This window comes from Schistocerca piceifrons, chromosome 2 (genome assembly GCF_021461385.2).
Source record: "Schistocerca piceifrons isolate TAMUIC-IGC-003096 chromosome 2, iqSchPice1.1, whole genome shotgun sequence".
NCBI lineage: Eukaryota > Metazoa > Arthropoda > Insecta > Orthoptera > Acrididae > Schistocerca > Schistocerca piceifrons.
In genome coordinates, this window is record NC_060139.1 from 583,570,956 (window position 1) to 583,589,222 (window position 18,267).

The 18,267-nt window shown below is 37.2% G+C and overlaps 1 protein-coding gene across 1 annotated transcript in view; it reads left to right on the top strand.

Annotated features, from left to right (window-relative positions):
* LOC124777462 (protein takeout-like) overlaps nucleotides 1-18,267 on the top strand; it is an 85,291-nt gene that overhangs the window by 65,451 nt on the left and 1,573 nt on the right. Inside the window, exon 5 of the mRNA XM_047252885.1 lies at nucleotides 175-324. Within this exon, the coding sequence (XP_047108841.1) occupies nucleotides 175-324 (150 nt within the window). The remainder of the gene's footprint in view (nucleotides 1-174; nucleotides 325-18,267) is intronic.

The window sequence follows — 18,267 nt, forward strand, 5'->3', positions numbered from 1 at the left end:
TACGTTAGATTTATCAAATAACAAAATAATACAGCTACTTGGTTTATTCTATTTCTTTAAATAATCAATATCGCTGTTCTGTTAAACATGTATTTGAGATATTTTATGTGAACGGTTTCTTGGTCAATAGAAGGTGCTGCTCTCTGACAAAGTCGTGCTCTATTTGCATTTCAGCTGACGTGACCGCCACATGGAACGTGACAGGCGAGTACTTCAGGAAAGCTGGAAAGAAATTTCTGCGACTAACGCGCTTCGACATGTTTCCTGAGGTCGGTGACATGGAAGTCTACGCGTCCAACCTTTTCACTGGAAACGACGAGTTCAGTAAGTACAGCTCTAACGTCCTAGACTAATGCTCGCAATCAGCTCCTTATAAGTCAGTGTTAAAGTCCAAAATCTCTGAGTTAACTGTCTTTCGTGTCTTGTTCTGCGTACGTACTGGTGGACTTCAGAAAAACTTCCTGAATAAGTGCGTATCTTTACATGAAGTTTTGATCCAAGAAATGATTTATATTGCAATCTCACTATATTTCCAAAATATGTTCAGGAGCAGTTAGTGCTTATTTTGCTCAACAGAAAGAATTATGGGCATAAATGAATATTTGAGTGAATTTTATGATCACAGTTACTTCTGCTAATTTAGTAATTTGATTCGAAGAATGTATATATGATCCAACTTATACGTGAAGATTGTACAACGAGCATGCTTGGCTCCGTCTGATAACGTACCACTTTTATGTACAAATTCTGAAGTATAAAGATCCAAAGAAATCACATCCAACTTAATATGATCAGCAACTAGTAGCCTCGGAATATCCATACACTTGCCTTCTATTCTGAAAAGCAAGTAAAGAATAACTAAAGGTTTCTGCTGATTGCAGTTCCGAAAAATGTTTGCACTCATAGGAGTTCTGCCTCGTACTGACAAACATTACTGCTGGAGGCCGAAGAAGGATGAGTGTTCATAGTCAAATTTATGTCCAAAGTGCAAAATGCATACAATACTACGTAAATAGTTGTATGTTTAAAATGAAATTCATCAGTGACACGGGAATATAAAAAAATCATAGAACAATCAGTTCATTGTGTAATCAAGACCATAATAGTGGGTAGAGAAGGGAGCACAGGTGTCTGTATGTGCTCCACGTGGAATACACTCCTGGAAATTGAAATAAGAACACCGTGAATTCATTGTCCCAGGAAGGGGAAACTTTATTGACACATTCCTGGGGTCAGATACATCACATGATCACACTGACAGAACCACAGGCACATAGACACAGGCAACAGAGCATGCAATATCCACCGTTCGCAGCAATGCAGGCTGCTATTCTCCCATGGAGACGATCGTAGAGATGCTGGATGTAGTCCTGTGGAACGGCTTGCCATGCCATTTCCACCTGGCGCCTCAGTTGGACCAGCGTTCGTGCTGGACGTGCAGACCGCGTGAGACGACGCTTCATCCAGTCCCAAACATGCTCAATGTGGGACAGATCCGGAGATCTTGCTGGCCAGGGTAGTTGACTTACACCTTCTAGAGCACGTTGGGTGGCACGGGATACATGCGGACGTGCATTGTCCTGTTGGAACAGCATGTTCCCTTGCCGGTCTAGGAATGGTAGAACGATGGGTTCGATGACGGTTTGGATGTACCGTGCACTATTCAGTGTCTCCTCGACGATCACCAGTGGTGTACGGCCAGTGTAGGAGATCGCTCCCCACACCATGATGCCGGGTGTTGGCCCAGTGTTCCTCTGTCGTATGCAGTCCTGATTGTGGCGCTCACCTGCACGGCGCCAAACACGCATACGACCATCATTGGCACCAAGGCAGAAGCGACTCTCGTCGCTGAAGACGACACGTCTCCATTCGTCCCTCCATTCACGCCTGTCGCGACACCACTGGAGGCGGGCTGCACGATGTTGGGGCGTGAGCGGAAGACGGCCTAACGGTGTGCGGGACCGTAGCCCAGCTTCATGGAGACGGTTGCGAATGGTCCTCGCCGATACCCCAGGAGCAACAGTGTCCCTAATTTGCTGGGAAGTGGCGGTGCGGTCCCCTACGGCACTGCGTAGGATCCTACGGTCTTGGCGTGCATCCGTGCGTCGCTGCGGTCCGGTCCCAGGTCGACGGGCACGTGCACCTTCCGCCGACCACTGGCGACAACATCGATGTACTGTGGAGACCTCACGCCCCACGTGTTGAGCAATTCGGCGGTACGTCCACCCGGCCTCCCGCATGCCCACTATACGCCCTCGCTCAAAGTCGGTCAACTGCACATACGGTTCACGTCCACGCTGTCGCGGCATGCTACCAGTGTTAAAGACTGCGATAGAGCTCCGTATGCCACGGCAAACTGGCTGACACTGACGGCGGCGGTGCACAAATGCTGCGCAGCTAGCGCCATTCGACGGCCAACACCGCGGTTCCTGGTGTGTCCGCTGTGCCGTGCGTGTGATCATTGCTTGTACAGCCCTCTCGCAGTGTCCGGGGCAAGTATGGTGGGTCTGACACACCGATGTCAATGTGTTCTTTTTTCCATTTCCAGGAGTGTATAAAGCCACCATATAAAATATAATTGAACAAAGAAGAATTCTAGACACATTAGAAAATTATATGAATGCCCAGTGATCACCCTTCTATTTACATATAATGTTCACAGCTGCGGGATCTGCATGGTGCCTGTCCTTACGAAGGAACAGACACCTATGCATTCATATAATTGATAAGCTTGGCTGGGCAATGGATTAACTTTCTTCAATGCGAATGCACAAGAGACGCCCGACCTCCTGTAGGAATCTGCGTAGCGAAAGGGAGTATAATGGATAGGGACTGTGGATAGGTGGCACTCGGGGGGAGTGTGGATCGGCCCTGAGGCGTACCGAGATAGTCCATGCAGTTGAGATAACGCTGTGTCCCGGCTGCCGCAGTGGTTACCGCACCTCCCTAGTAAGCAGGTTCGAATCCCAATCCGGTACACATTCTTGTTCGTCGCCGCTAATTCCGCTTAAAGTCGCGCTGCTGCTGACAGCAGTGATCCCCCTTCGATTTACTCAATATAAAATCTCGGAATAATTTAAATAAATGAGAGCGTTATGTATTAAAGATGCCTGTTATTCGGAAGGATCAATGAAAACTTGATTCTGTACAGCGACACGTTAACTTTGCACACAAGTAAAGACACCTTAAAGACCTGAAAACGCTGCAGCATATATCACACCAAGCTGGCAAAGCGCTATCCACGATATTACCAAACTTTTGTAACTTCTTGTATGAGAATGAACGTCAGAAACCAACTTAGAAGAAAGCCACTTCATCAGTCATGCATAGCAAGAACGTGGAAGTAACAACCCGAGCTGCTCGTGGAAGATCATCTAGCAACACAGGCGGGAACAGACTAGAGCACTTTGTGTTATTCAGATTGCTCACAATTCCGAGACTACATGGTTATGCTGGGTTACTATTGATTCACACCAGATTACCTCTTGGCAGGCTGCTTTTTCTCAGTGGGCCAAGACTATGATACCTTCACCAATATATCATTTGGTATGGAACATTCTTGCAATATGCATAAAATCTACAATACACAGAAGCAAGAATAATTTCAAAACATAACATTGAGATAAGCAACTTTCAAATCCTGCATCTAACAAACAGTACGGTATTCGTTAAATTATAATGAATTATAATAGAAGTATGCAAGTTCAAATGTACAGTCTTTATTCTGAAGGTTACATGTCCTTATACTATAATTTTTAGAGGTGAAAAACTTCTCACAAGTAAAAATTCCCCTTAGCTAATTAGTTAGTCTCATGTTCCATGGGCCATTTGCACCATAAATTGTAATAATATCGACCGAGTCATTTTACATTCGAATAGCAAATTAGTTTGTAAATATGACTATCCTTTATAATCGAACATTCAGTGTGACAGTGGTGTAATTTTCTCATATTATTTCCTATTTTTTCTACGCAAAAAGCTGATATTCCCAGTGAATAAGAAAAAGATGGCAGTTAATGATCTCACTTCAATGAGAAAGGGAAAATTCTGGTCCAGTTTTCATATTCATACTCACTGTTGGCCTATAATAGATTGAATGGATATAATGCTTGCGCAAAAGTCAAATATTTCGCTATTCAGTTGTTTTCACATACCTATAAAAGCCACAGCTTGATAGTATTTACACCAGTTAGGCTTTTCAAAATACTCTAAATCCAAATTTGAATTAGAACAATTTGTAACATGCAAATGTTAAGAGTTCTGGCGTTTTTCGTTAGATGTGAGCTGCTCAGCCTAAGTTTTGAGTTCACATGACTGCTTTCTGCCTCAACTCACCTGTGTCACTTCAATCTTATCTTTCCTACTATTAGAATGTCTCCTAGTTGTCAAAATAAGATAATTAAAAAAAAATAGGATCAGTATTTAACAGCACATTTAGGACCGAATTGGGAAAATCCTTCTAAAGGAGTGTCTGTACATTCAGGATTGTCACTGACAATTGGATGCAAGGATTTAGACAGTATGGAGATTCTACATTGTTAGCATTGAGTGTGCCATATTCTATAGCACAGTTCCCAGTAGATGCTCATTTACATTAAGTGTTCAATAGTATGAGTATAAATAATGTGAGACATGAATGTTGGAAAATATTTTTATTAGAGTATGATAGGACACTACACACCAAGAAAACCTTTTTCCATGTTAAAAATAAATATAAACATACTCAAATAGAAATATAACATTTACAACTGACACAATTTTACAAACGTAACAGGTAAGTCAGGCATTGTAAATCAAACTACAGTGCAATCAAATATCTGGCATTGGAATAACATATTAAGATGAGGCATAGTAATACATCATACTTCAAACATTTTGCTGCATTTGCGGCACTAAATAAATAAATAAAATTCCATCTTCTAAAGTGATATTAACGATGTGGTAACCAGATGTAATTTTGGTATTAAATCTTTAATTTCATTGGACAGACTCTAAGACACACAATGATAAGGCAATGTATATTTTAGATAGTTGTAGTATGAATTGTCACTCTGCAGCTAAGTGTGTATTGATATGAAACTTTCTGGCAGATTAAAATTGTTTACTGGACCAAGACTCAAATCGGTCCACACTACATTGCAGATTGAAAACCTCATTCTAGAAATATGCCACAGGCTATGGCTAAGCCATATCTTTGCAAAATCCTTTCTTCCATAAGTAATAGACCAGGAAATTTTGCAGAACGTCTGTAAAGTTTGGAATGTAGGAGATGAGGTACTGTCGGAAGTGAAACTGTGAGGATGGATTGTGAGTCATGCTTGAGTAGCTCAGTTGGTTACCACTTCCATGCAAAAGGCAAAGCTGCTCAGTTCAAGTCTCGGTCCAGCTACACAGTTTAGTTCACTAGGAAGCTTCAATGGACACTTTGTCTGCACTCTAGTAACTTTTCGTTAAAGCTAGAACAGATGTAATAAAATATTTTATGAGACCAACTCATTTGGTGTTTACTAAAGTTGAAGCACAAGTAAACAGCATCAGCAAAAAAAATTTCAATTTTTTTAAAAGATGGGGACTGGTGAGCATGCTTTTATTAGATGCTAGAATGCAGTGCTGTTTCTGTGACTGAAGATCAGCATCGTTATATCAAATATTGTATAATAATAAATGACCCATTAATTTCTTTTGGTGATAGTTGACACTATGCTATGGAAAATTCTTTTTAATTAATTCAAATTTTGATCTTCTCTGTCCATTCATCAGTTTCCCCTATCCTCATGCTGTAAGAAATTTACCTTTCACTAAACTGTGTTACTGAGTGTTTATTTTCTATAGTGTTTCCAGTGACTGTTAGCATCTTGAAACTTTTGTGTAAAAATATATCAAGGCTTTTAATAAATGGGGCTGAAATTCTTTGACTATTTACCAGTTTCTAGTATGGATCAGATTTATGTACTACTGTATACTGTGATTAGGTGTAATTCTGATATTATCAGTTGATAGTTGTTTCTACAACGCTTATCTTGACTAGAATTCCAATAGAAATTGGGATTTAATATAACAGGCTTTTTAGGATGTGCATGGCTATAAATTAGCGATAGACTGTTTGATTAAGCAGTTAAGTGAAAAGTAATTTGTGACTAGTCATTATTTAAATTTATGATTTTTGTTTCAATTTTATTCCACATTGTCAGTGTTAAAAATTAAAACTGTTAGTAGAGGAAACCTATTCATAAAACTTACTTAACTTATCTTCCATATACTGAAATTGTGTGTACTTATTTAACATACACATAAGCTGTGATGACTCATATATGAGTGTTAACATGTAACAAAATAGCTTTAGCAGGAACTATGTCCAGGCATTAATGGTTTCCTGTCCCTTACTTATTACATCTGTTTTTATTATTATTACAAAATTATTTATTTCATTTAAAAACAAACGATCATTCTATTAAAAATAACTGCATTTGATATTGTTTGGTTGATATTAATGTTATTATTTCCCCTGTTACTCTCATTAAAATTTTAAATACTTGAGATTCTTGGCTAATGTGTGATTTATCTCACATTTATCTTGTTATGTGTTCTGTGCATGTATGAACATAAATTTTCTGATGTTATCAAATTATGCATCCTGCTTTATACATTTTTCCATGGACTGAATAATCTTTGAACCCTTGCATTCATAAGAGTATCTTAATGATCATGATGCATTCACAGTAGCAACTACTGCTTTACTTGAGAGCAGTTGTTACAAATCTTGCTAAGTTAGATGGTAGCAGCTCCCCATCTCAAGCCTAAATCTTTCTTTTTCTTTGCAATTGTATTTTGTATGTCTTCAGCCTGATCTTCATATGTGATCACGGTACAACATATATCCATCTCTCAAACCTATACCAACTCTCCCTACTGTAACCAAGTTATTACAGTTGGTTCATTTTGCCTAGCTGAAGTACTTTCTTCATCAGCCATTATGTTTCCTCATTATGAATATGTTCTTATCTGTTTTAAACATAGAAATCTGCCAATGGCGTTTTGTTGGTTGCATTCACTGCATATAGACAGTAAAGATTGTCAGCCTCAGACAATCAGAGGTACATGATACTGTCATTATGTACTTTTAATTATTTTTTTGAAATTGGTACTTGCTGTTTTGCCTAACCTATGAAGATCTGGCAAGGGACATAAATAAATTTCAAGTATGTATCTACATCTATGTTCAATGAAAATATATTTTATGCAAATTAAATGCAAGAATAAGCTCTGTGCTGAATTTAATTTTGGCTAAAGCAAATTGATCATTACAAATTTTTGTTTCTGTTGCTTTGTACATTATGTAATTACCAGATTATAAGTGTAACTATCAAACTGCAGAGCTGCCTTATTCTCTGCATTTTACAGTCCTAGGTTTTTATCTTCAAAGTATTGTCTGACGATCACCCATTACATTAGCTGCCATTCACTATAACGTAATGATTTCCTAGTATAATTTCTGTCCTTTCGCTATTAGAAGAAGAGGAAATTTGTATTTCAAAGAAAATGCAGATTTTTAAGAAGCCTGTCTCTTCATCCATTACCATGCTGTAACATGTAATATACTCATAGTTCATTTACTTCACAAACTGTCATATTAAACTCTCCCATGACTATTAAATTTTGAATCTTTTATGTACCATGTCAGATATTCAGTCTTTTCATATATATCCTAAATTTTGTAATGTTGTGCTTTAGAGCTGATGGTGTTCATCTGTACTGAGCTTGATAGAGATGTTTTGTGGCACAGATCTGAGCGGACAAGTTATTTCACTATAATGCTCACAGCAGTGTATTTTTGGTGTTACATACACATTAATAACAATTCTCTTTTCTTTTATAATCTTCACCCTTAATTTGGTTACTCACTTTCATTTACATCTCCTCTTTGATCCTTTATGCAACCTATTTATTTCTCTTTCACTGCTACCAAACTCATTATGCTAATGTTATGTTATCTTTTAATAGAATATGTACTTTCATAACATGGTTTCTGTATTAACATTTTCTAGCAACCACTGCAGGTGATGAATATATGCAGTGCAATGGGATCTATTTACATATTTCTCTTCCACCATGTTTCTCTACTTGGGTAGTAACACAGTGATCAACTAACTTCAGCCTGTTCATGTCTGCTTCCTGATTATCTCTTAACTTCTCATATTAAGATTGTTAACACTGCATATTCTAAATTGCTGAACCATTTATTTCTGATATTGTGGCCTTGTTCTGACCATCTAGTCATTGAACTGAAGGACTAAAATATCACAGTAAATCCAATCCAGTGCTAAAATGTCAAAATGGTTAACAAAAGACCACAATACACATTTATAAAGTTTATGTGTCTCAAGTAGACTTTCCTATAGCTACATGCTGTTATCATTAGTCATTCTGTGAAAATCTCATATCAAAGTGCATATTATATATCGAACATTTACTTTTTTCTTTGGTCCACAATTCCTGCTATAAGTGGTCACAGATTCTGAATATCCCTTTTGTCAATGGAATGCCCAGTAAAAATTTCAAGCAATAATTTTAATTGAAAGCAGAGTTTTCATGCTGGTAATTTTAAGCATTATTGCACTACAAGTTGACTACTTGACAGAGTAGTATTAAAGTTATGAACACATAAGGACCTGGTGGCACAAATTAAATACCTTACACTACTAGAGTTTATTCAGTGCAGAAGTATTACATGTGTAAAATAGAAACTCTTCTGGCATACACTTCTTTTGATAATGTTATTAGTATAACCTTGAGAATGACTATGATGAAGCTGAGCTATTTACCACATCCACATAACATTTAAGCAGTTTGTGAAAAGAAAGAAATCAGTCTCACTACATATCAGAACTTGACTCAGTAAGGAAAGGGATGCAGTGTAGGTTATATAAGCAATGTAGACATTCACTGTATACATTGACTGGTAGAAAATTTTAATATATAAACCATTCTAAATTTTCTTACATACCTAGACAGTGCCTCACAAGGCAGAAATGGAGTATTTGGTCTGATCAAAATTTGTAAGTAATCTGATTTAAAGAAGACTGAAAATCAACAAAGTAACTAAGCTGATGAATTTACTTTCGACAGTAGACTGGCAATGTGTTTACTCCACTAGTTATGTTGGCTGTAAAAGGCGGATGTTCCCATTAGAGCACTACAGAACTATTATGATGTGGCCTTCACATCAAAATCAATGCCCTAAAATAAAATAAAAACATAAAAGCTACAGCCACTTGATAACCCCAGTTATACGCACATACTGCAAAAATAAGAGGCTAGTATATATTCAGAATAAAAATACATCATAAAAATCATTTGATGCTAATTACAGCAGTAGTAGAAAATACTTAGCAAAATCATAGTTATAGTTCATTTTTGTCAATTGATCATATTTCATAATGATATTGTACATGTCATGTTGCCCATTTTATACAGAACAAATTCCTTATAAATTTGTCACTTATACACAATAATAATTTTTATATAATGTTAACAGATAATATAGTAACTTTCAGTGACAGTATAAGCTAGTACGATGCATTAATTTACATAACACTATGGGATACAAAAGGAAAAGTTTAGTTGTTGTTTTTGCTATATGGCTGAAAATAGCAAAATACATTTATATAAACTGAAATTAGTGTTTTAGGTAATTTATTTTTATCTGTACTGCAGAAAATTTAGGTATTTATGTGTAGACAAAACTCATTTAAATGACATTTGCACAACATATGCTTGCTCTATATGTTTTCTGTATTTTCAACTCTGAACTTTCAGTAACTTTGTTTCCACATGAAAAAGGAACTGATTTACACCATTTCCACCTATATTTACATTTCTCTTATTGACCTGCCTGCAAGTACTGCTTCACCTTATACCAATGTCCAGAGATGAGATGTTCCTTCAGTTTTCCTTTGAGGGTGCTCAGTTCCTTTGTACTCTCCATGCTAAGTGGCAGTTTGTTATAAAATTAGCTTCCTGAGTTTGCAGAGACAATATCAGTCATTTTCTACCTTTTGCTGCATATATGTTATTATTTTAAATTCTTTGTATGTGTTTTTGCAGGATTCCCATGGTGTTTATTTTGCCATGCATCTGATGGCTTTCTTTTGAAATTTTAAAATTCTCTAAATGTACATACCTGCTGCTCCACCCCATAGTGGTATACTATACAATATGTGTGAGAAGATAAATCTGTAGTACACTTGTAGCAAGGTTTTTGTGTGCACTGGATAGCACATTTTTTTATTAACAATATATTTGTACTTATTTTTGAAAATGTCTTATCAATGTGTTTTTCCCATATCAGAAATTTATGCGTTTCTATTTCCAAAAACCTGTTACTGTCCACTTTGTTTAAGTCTACATCCCCAATACTAAGTATACAGCCCTCTGAGCTATTAGTTCTGCTTTTTTCTAATTTTCTACACATTGTTTGCTTCCTGATGATTGGTAAATCATTTTATTTAAAATAACCGTCTCCATTTGCCTGCTCTCTCAAGCTCGCTTTTCCAAATTCTTTGTTATGTCACTACATAGAAGTAATGTTGTGTCATCGGTATGCCTTTTCATTTACTGCAGTGGACATATCATTTACAGACAAGACTACTTAATATTTTACCTGCAGAGTATGAGAGTGGAGATTTTTCTCTGTATATGTGGATTTGTGTTTTATTTCAGCACATTTGTCTGTTTTCAATGAATGATTTTATAACATTCACAGCTTTTCCTCTTGTGCCAGAGCAGTCCAGTATCTCTAGAAAATGTTATGACAGACACAAAGAAAAGCTTTTCAGAGGTCTAGGTACACAGTAAATACTTTCTTCTGATGATCCAGGGCCTCAGTGATGTGTGTTATGAAGTTCGCCACTGCAGTTTTAGTGGATCTCTCCTTTCTAAACCCATGTTGTGCTCCATTTAGGATATTTTGTTTTCCTATGAAGTTTATAATTCTATCTTTAGTCACTTCTTTTACTGAGAGTGAACAGTTGTGATTGTTATGGGACTATAGTTTCCTGGACCTCTTTCTACCCCAGCTTTAAATAGTTGCACTACCTGCTCCTTTTTAAACATTTTGGGAACACTTCTACCTTCATTATTGAATTTATCAGGAATGTAAGAGCCTTTGCAAGGAAACTAGCACAGTGTCTATAGTTTCGTGGACCTTCTTTTTCCATCCATTTACTAATGGCACCACCTTGCTCATTTTTAATCATTTGTTGAACACTTCTTCCTTCATTACTAAATTTATCAGGAATGTCAGAGGCTTTGCAAAATAGCTAGCATTGTATTTCAACAATTTTTGCTTATGTGCCATCCAGACCCTCCGGATTTTTATTTTTTAGAACTCCAGTTAATTTGAAACTTCCAGTTCATCAGTAAGGTGTAGGTATAAACTCTCAGCCACCCTTTTGTGACTTTCCATCTCTTTACTTCTGTTATGTTTTGTATCAGAAGTGTCTCCACTATAGCAATATAATGGTGATTGAAAACATTACACAGTTGTTGTGAGCCTTTAACTTCGTCCCAATCTCTTTTCAGTTTTATATTTGTACTTTTTAAGACATGTGAATCTTTTCTGTTCTCATTTATTTAATTTCCAAGCTATTTTAGAGAAGCTAGAAGAATTCTCCATTTTGAGCTCTTCGTGACTACCCATTGCTTCTCTTATTATCCTAGTTTATGCTTTCTTCTTGCATCTGTAAGCCACATGACTGTCTTGCCTTTTATCTTGCTAGTTATTATCACTGATGTACCATTTTTTGTTTGGTTTAATCCAAGCATTTCTGTATATTTTAGAACAAGCTACATCTATGTGGTGTTTTTGCTGTTTTCTGTGTATACATCATTCCACTATTCAGATTTTGGCAAAAAGTTTAATTTGTCTAAATTTAGTCACTATGTTGTACTCACTGTTTATGTCCTTTTTCAGTTCAGTTGTGTGTCCAAAATGGTCTGTAATAATGGTATTCACAACCTGAATCTCTAGGTGTATTTGAGAGAATATGGACTTTAATGTACTTGATATTTCTGTATATCTTATTGGAGTTTTTACATGAAACTGGAGATTGAATGTCCTCATAATACTATGAAAACTCCTTGTGTAGCCACTGTCTTTCAGCAAAGCTATATTTGAGTAACCTACTATTACTACAGAAATAAATGTATTTCTTCATGACTTTATGTAGGAGCACACCAACTTCTAATAAAAATCTTTCAAAACTTGAGATAGATGATCAATATATTCCTATTAAAAGATATTTTACCTCTGTGAACTTCATTTGTACTACTGCTGCTCCAAAGTAAAAATCTGCGCAATTTGAGATCTTTTGTGGAGTTCAGTCCCCTACTTTGCTGTCTACATATCTTGCTACTCCCCCACTTTTATCATCAGTTTTGCAATAATATGCTACAGTTTTGCATTCAATTAGACTGAAAACCTTTAATTCAGTCTCCTTTAAACCACACTCTGTCATTCTGAATATGTTGGGTACTTCAGCAGCTAATTAAACTTCTAATTATTAGTCCAAGAAAATATATAACCAAGAATTTGTAACAAACTGAAATAACACAACGAAAGCCACGTGGAGAACTATAAATAATACTGTGGGATTAAAATCCAAGAATGAGTCATTAATATTTATTAATCATTTAGAAGCTGAAATAGCCAATCCTAAGCCTATATCACAGGTTTTAAACCTTCATTTAACTAACATTGGTGACAAATTGTCTTAGTCAACAGAGCTGCAGTGTCACAATGCTTGGAAGTAGCAGGGATGGTAAAATCAGTGTTCCTCCCTCTAGTAAAATCTGGAAAATTATAAAACACACATAAAATTCACACAATACTCACTTTGATGTTGTATCTGACAATGTGTTGAAACAAATGTGTCCTGTTATATCTTCTCCATTGTGTGCATAATTAACTGTTCAATCAGGCTACATCTTAATGGTCCCAAGCAGCAAAAATTGTTCCATTGTTTAAAATTGATAAAAATAATTGTAGGTATACATCTGTCTCACCAAATCTCTCAAAGACCATTGAAAAAACAATATATGATCAGGTTTTAATTTTTTTAACTGCCTAGTCAGTCAACAACAGTTTGGCAACAGCAGAGGAACGTCTGTTATGGTGCCTTACACTCATTGTTGAATGAAATATGTACTCCACTTAGTGCTGGATCTCACCAAGGCATTTTATCTCATAGGCCATGATTTACTACTACTACTAAAATGCTCAGTTTTGGGATAAGGGTCACATACAATGACTGAAAACAAAGAGTAGTAATTACACCACAAAATGGGGAAACTGTACAGTCCAGCAAACAAATGTCACAGGGATCAATACTCAGTCCACTTACCTCTATAGTTTTTATTAATCACCTCCAAGCTACATTAACAATGCGTTTCTTATAATCTTTGGTGGTGACACAAATGTCCTCTCTAATTACTTGCTAGAAGAACTAAGAAAAATGATTGATAACACCAGCCACAGGGCAATAAGTTTCCTTAATATCAAGAAAGTGTTACTGAACAAAGCAAAGGTTGCATGCATAAATTTTACTTCTTTGCGACAGTAACCACGTCAAATTGATTGTATAGTCATTGACAGTACCGTCATCAACTAAGAAAAGTAAAAAAAAAAAAAAATAAGTATATGGACAGATGACACGTTACAATACCTTACACACAAATAAAGACTTTCAATCAGATGAAGTAGCTTTCGCCACAGTTTGTTTCCTGAACCAAGTCTGTAATAATAAATGCTCAAAACAATGTGATTTCATTGGTGTAGTCACTCATGTCATAAGGTATCCGTTTCTGGGGTGTGAATTACAGATATATATTCCTCATGCAGAAAAGTATGTATGAAAAAATGGAGGAATATTCATTACCCTCTAATATCAACAACCTATTACATGAACCAAATGTCTTACCAGTACCATGTATGTATATCCTTGAAAATGTCAGTTTCATTCATCGAAGTGAACCAACACCAAACTCACTACTCAAATAATATTTTTACAGTGGAAAAACATTTGCATAAACCCCATGGTAGTGTCAGACACGTAGATGTATTCATGTACAGTAAGTTATTTCACAATCTATGTGTAAACTAGGATGGATTTAGAGACAGTCTGAGAAAAACACTCAAGAAACATTACTTATATGTAGTAAAAGATTGAATGGAACCCATATTAGTATAATCAAATTGAAAAAGTTTGTAACTCATTACAGTTTCAATGCTGCAGTTTGTTAGTAAGTAGTAAATGCTTATTTCCATACTTGAAATAACTATTTTTCTATTTTGTATAATTTGACATCAAAGGATGAATTATGCAGTTTTTAGTTATTCACATACACAGCTGTTTTTAGCTGTCCATGTATGTAATATAGTTTTTTTTTACATTCTGCATAAGCAGGGGAATATACAAAAACCCATTTATGGGGCAAACAAATCCACAAACAGATGTGTCAGTAGGAAGTACATATCACAGAGCTTTCACACATTTCTTCAACCCAGGACTATAGTGCCATTAGCTCACAAATCTTTCACATTGAATCATAGAGATTGTGTTACTTTCATTTGGCTTGTATTCTGCTCAGCTAATACAGCCCTTCTTATTTTTCTTTGATCTAAAACTGAATTCTTGTTCCCAGGGATCACCTTTCAGTAACTTATTTTTTCAAAGATAACCCTTCTCAGAATCCCATAGAAACTAAAATAAAATGTAGTTTTAGAAGACAGCTAATGGTATCTCTCGTATACAACAGCAAACTTTCCAGTAAAGTTGTCAACGGGTTAGTTCACTATGAGTAACCTCGTTCACCTTCACCTCACCCAAGCAATCATCTACTGAAACACTGTCCTTTCTCTTTCTTATCGCTTACAGGCACTGTCACTGTCTATTCAACCCAATATCCTCTGATTACTGCAGTTGACAAAAATTAATATATTTGCTTGTTGTTGTTGTTGTTGTAGTCTTCAGTCCTGAGACTGGTTTGATGCAGCTCTCCATGCTACTCTATCCTGTGCAAGCTTCTTCATCTCCCAGTACCTACTGCAACCTACATCCTTCTGAATCTGCTTAGTGTATTCATCTCTTGGTCTCCCTCTACGATTTTTACCCTCCACGCTACCCTCCAATACTAAATTGGTGATCCCTTGATGCCTCAGAACATGTCCTACCAACCGATCCCTTCTTCTGGTCACGTTGTGCCACAAACTTCTCTTCACCCCAATCCTATTCAATACTTCCTCATTAGTTATGTGATCTACCCATCTAATCTTCAGCATTATTCTGTAGCACCACATTTCGAAAGCTTCTATTCTCTTCTTGTCCGAACTATTTATCATCCATGTTTCACTTCCATACATGGCTACACTCCATACAAATACTTTCAGAAATGACTTCCTGACACTTAAATCTATACTCGATGTTAACAAATTTCTCTTCTTCATAAACGCTTTCCTTGCCATTGCCAATCTACATTTTATATCCTCTCTACTTCGACCATCATCAGTTATTTTGCTCCCCAAATAGCAAAACTCCTTTACTACTTTACGTGTCTCATTTCCTAATCTAATTGCCTCAGCATCACCCGATTTAATTCGACTACATTCCATTATCCTCGTTTTGCTTTTGCTGATGTTCATCTTATATCCTCCTTTCAAGACACTACCCAGTCCATTCAACTGCTCTTCCAAGTCCTTTGCTGTCTCTGACAGAATTACAATGTCATCGGCGAACCTCAAAGTTTTTATTTCTTCTCTATGGATTTTAATACCTACTCCAAATTTTTCTTTTGTTTCCTTCACTGCTTGCTCAATATACAAATTGAATAACATCGGGGAGAGGCTAAAACCCTGTCTTACTCCCTTCCAAACCACTGCTTCCCTTTCATGTCCCTCGACTCTTATAACTGCCATCTGGTTTGTGTACAAATTGTAAATAGCCTTTCGCTCCCTGTATTTTACCCCTGCCACCTTTAGAATTTGAAAGAGAGTATTCCAGTCAACATTGTCTAAAGCTTTCTCTAAGTCTACAAATGCCAGAAACGAAGATTTGCCTTTCCTTAATCCTTATCCTAAGATAAGTTGTAAGGTCAGTATTGCCTCACGTGTTCCAGTATTTCTACGGAATCCAAACTGATCTTCCCCGAGGTCGGCTTCTACTAGTTTTTCCATTCGTCTGTAAAGATTCGTGTTAGTATTTTGCAACTGTGGCTTATTAAACTGATTGTTCGGTAATTTTCACATCTGTCAACACCTGCTTTCTTTGGGATTGGAATTATTAGATTCTTCTTGAAGTCTGAGGGTATTTCGCCTGTTTCATACATCTTGCTCACCAGATGGTAGAGTTTTGTCAGGACTGGCTCTCCCAAGGCTGTCAGCAGTTCCAATGGAATGTTGTCTACTCCGGGGGCCTTGTTTCGACTCAGGTCTTTCAGTGCTCTGTCAAACTCTTCACGCAGTATCATATCTCCCATTTCATCTTCATCTACATCCTCTTCCATTTCCATAATATTGTCCTCAAGTACATCGCCCTTGTATAGACCATCTATAATATCCTTCCACCTTTCTGCTTTCCCTTCTTTGCTTAGAACTGGGTTTCCATCTGAGCTCTTGATATTCATACAAGTGGTTCTCTTATCTCCAAAGGTCTCTTTAATTTTCCTGTAGGCAGTATCTATCTTACCCCTAGTGAGATAAACCTCTACATTCTTACATTTGTCCTCTAGCCATCCCTGCTTAGCCGTTTTGCACTTCCTGTCGATCTCATTTTTGAGACGTTTGTATTCCTTTTTGCCTGCTTCATTTACTGCATTTTTATATTTTCTCCTTTCATCAATTAAATTCAATATTTCTTCTGTTACCCAAGGATTTCTACTAGCCGTCGTATTTTTACCTACTTGATCCTCTGCTGCCTTCACAGCTTCATCCCTCAAAGCTACCCATTTTTCTTCTACTGTATTTATTTCCCCCATTCCTGTCAATTGTTCCCTTGTGCTGCCTGTGAAACTCTGTACAACCTCTGGTTTAGTCTGTTTAACCAGGTCCCATCTCCTTAAATTCCCACCTTTTTGCAGTTTCTTCAGTTTTAATCTACAGGTCATAACCAGTAGATTGTGGTCAGAGTCCACATCTGCCCCTGGAAATGTCTTACAATTTAAAACCTGGTTCCTAAATCTCTGTCTTACCATTATATAATCTATCTGATACCTTTTAGTATCTCCAGGGTTCTTCCATGTATACAACCTTCTTTCATGATTCTTAAACCAAGTGTTAGCTACGATTAAGTTGTGCTCTGTGCAAAATTCTACCAGGCGGTTTCCTCTTTCATTTCTTAGCCCCAATCCATATTCACTGACTACGTTTCCTTCTCTCCCTTTTCCTACACTCGAATTCCAGTCACCCATGACTATCAAATTTTCGTCTCCCTTCACTATCTGAATAATTTCTTTTATTTCATCATACATTTCTTCAGTTTCTTCATCATCTGCTGAGCTAGTTGGCATATAAACTTGTACTACTGTAGTAGGTGTGGGCTTCGTGTCTATCTTGGCCACAATAATGCGTTCACTATGCTGTTTGTAGTAGCTTACCCGCGTTCCTCTTTTCCTATTCATTATTAAACCTACTCCTGCATTACCCCTATTTGATTTTGTGTTTATAACCCTGTAGCCACCTGACCAGAAGTCTTGTTCCTCCTGTCACCGAACTTCACTAATTCCCACTATATCTAACTTTAACCTATCCATTCCCCTTTTTAAATTTTCTAACCTACCTGCCCGATTAAGGGATCTGACATTCCATGCTCCAATCAGTAGAACCCCAGTTTTCTTTCTCCTGAAAACGACGTCCTCCTGAGTAGTCCCTGCCCGGAGATTCGAATGGGGGACTATTTTACCTCCGGAATATTTTACCCAAGAGGACGCCATCATGATTTAATCATACAGTAAAGCTGCATGCCATCGGCAAAAATTACGGCCGTAGTTTCCCCTTGCTTTCAGCCGTTCGCAGTACCGACACGGCAAGGCCGTTTTGGTTATTGTTACAAGGCCAGATCAGTCAATCATCCAGACTGTTGCCCCTGCAACTACTGAAAGGGCTGCTGCCCCTCTTCAGGAACCACACGTTTGTCTGGCCTCTCAACAGATACCCCTCCGTTGTGGTCGTACCTACGGTACGGCTATCTGTATCGCTGAGGCACGCAAGTCTCCCCA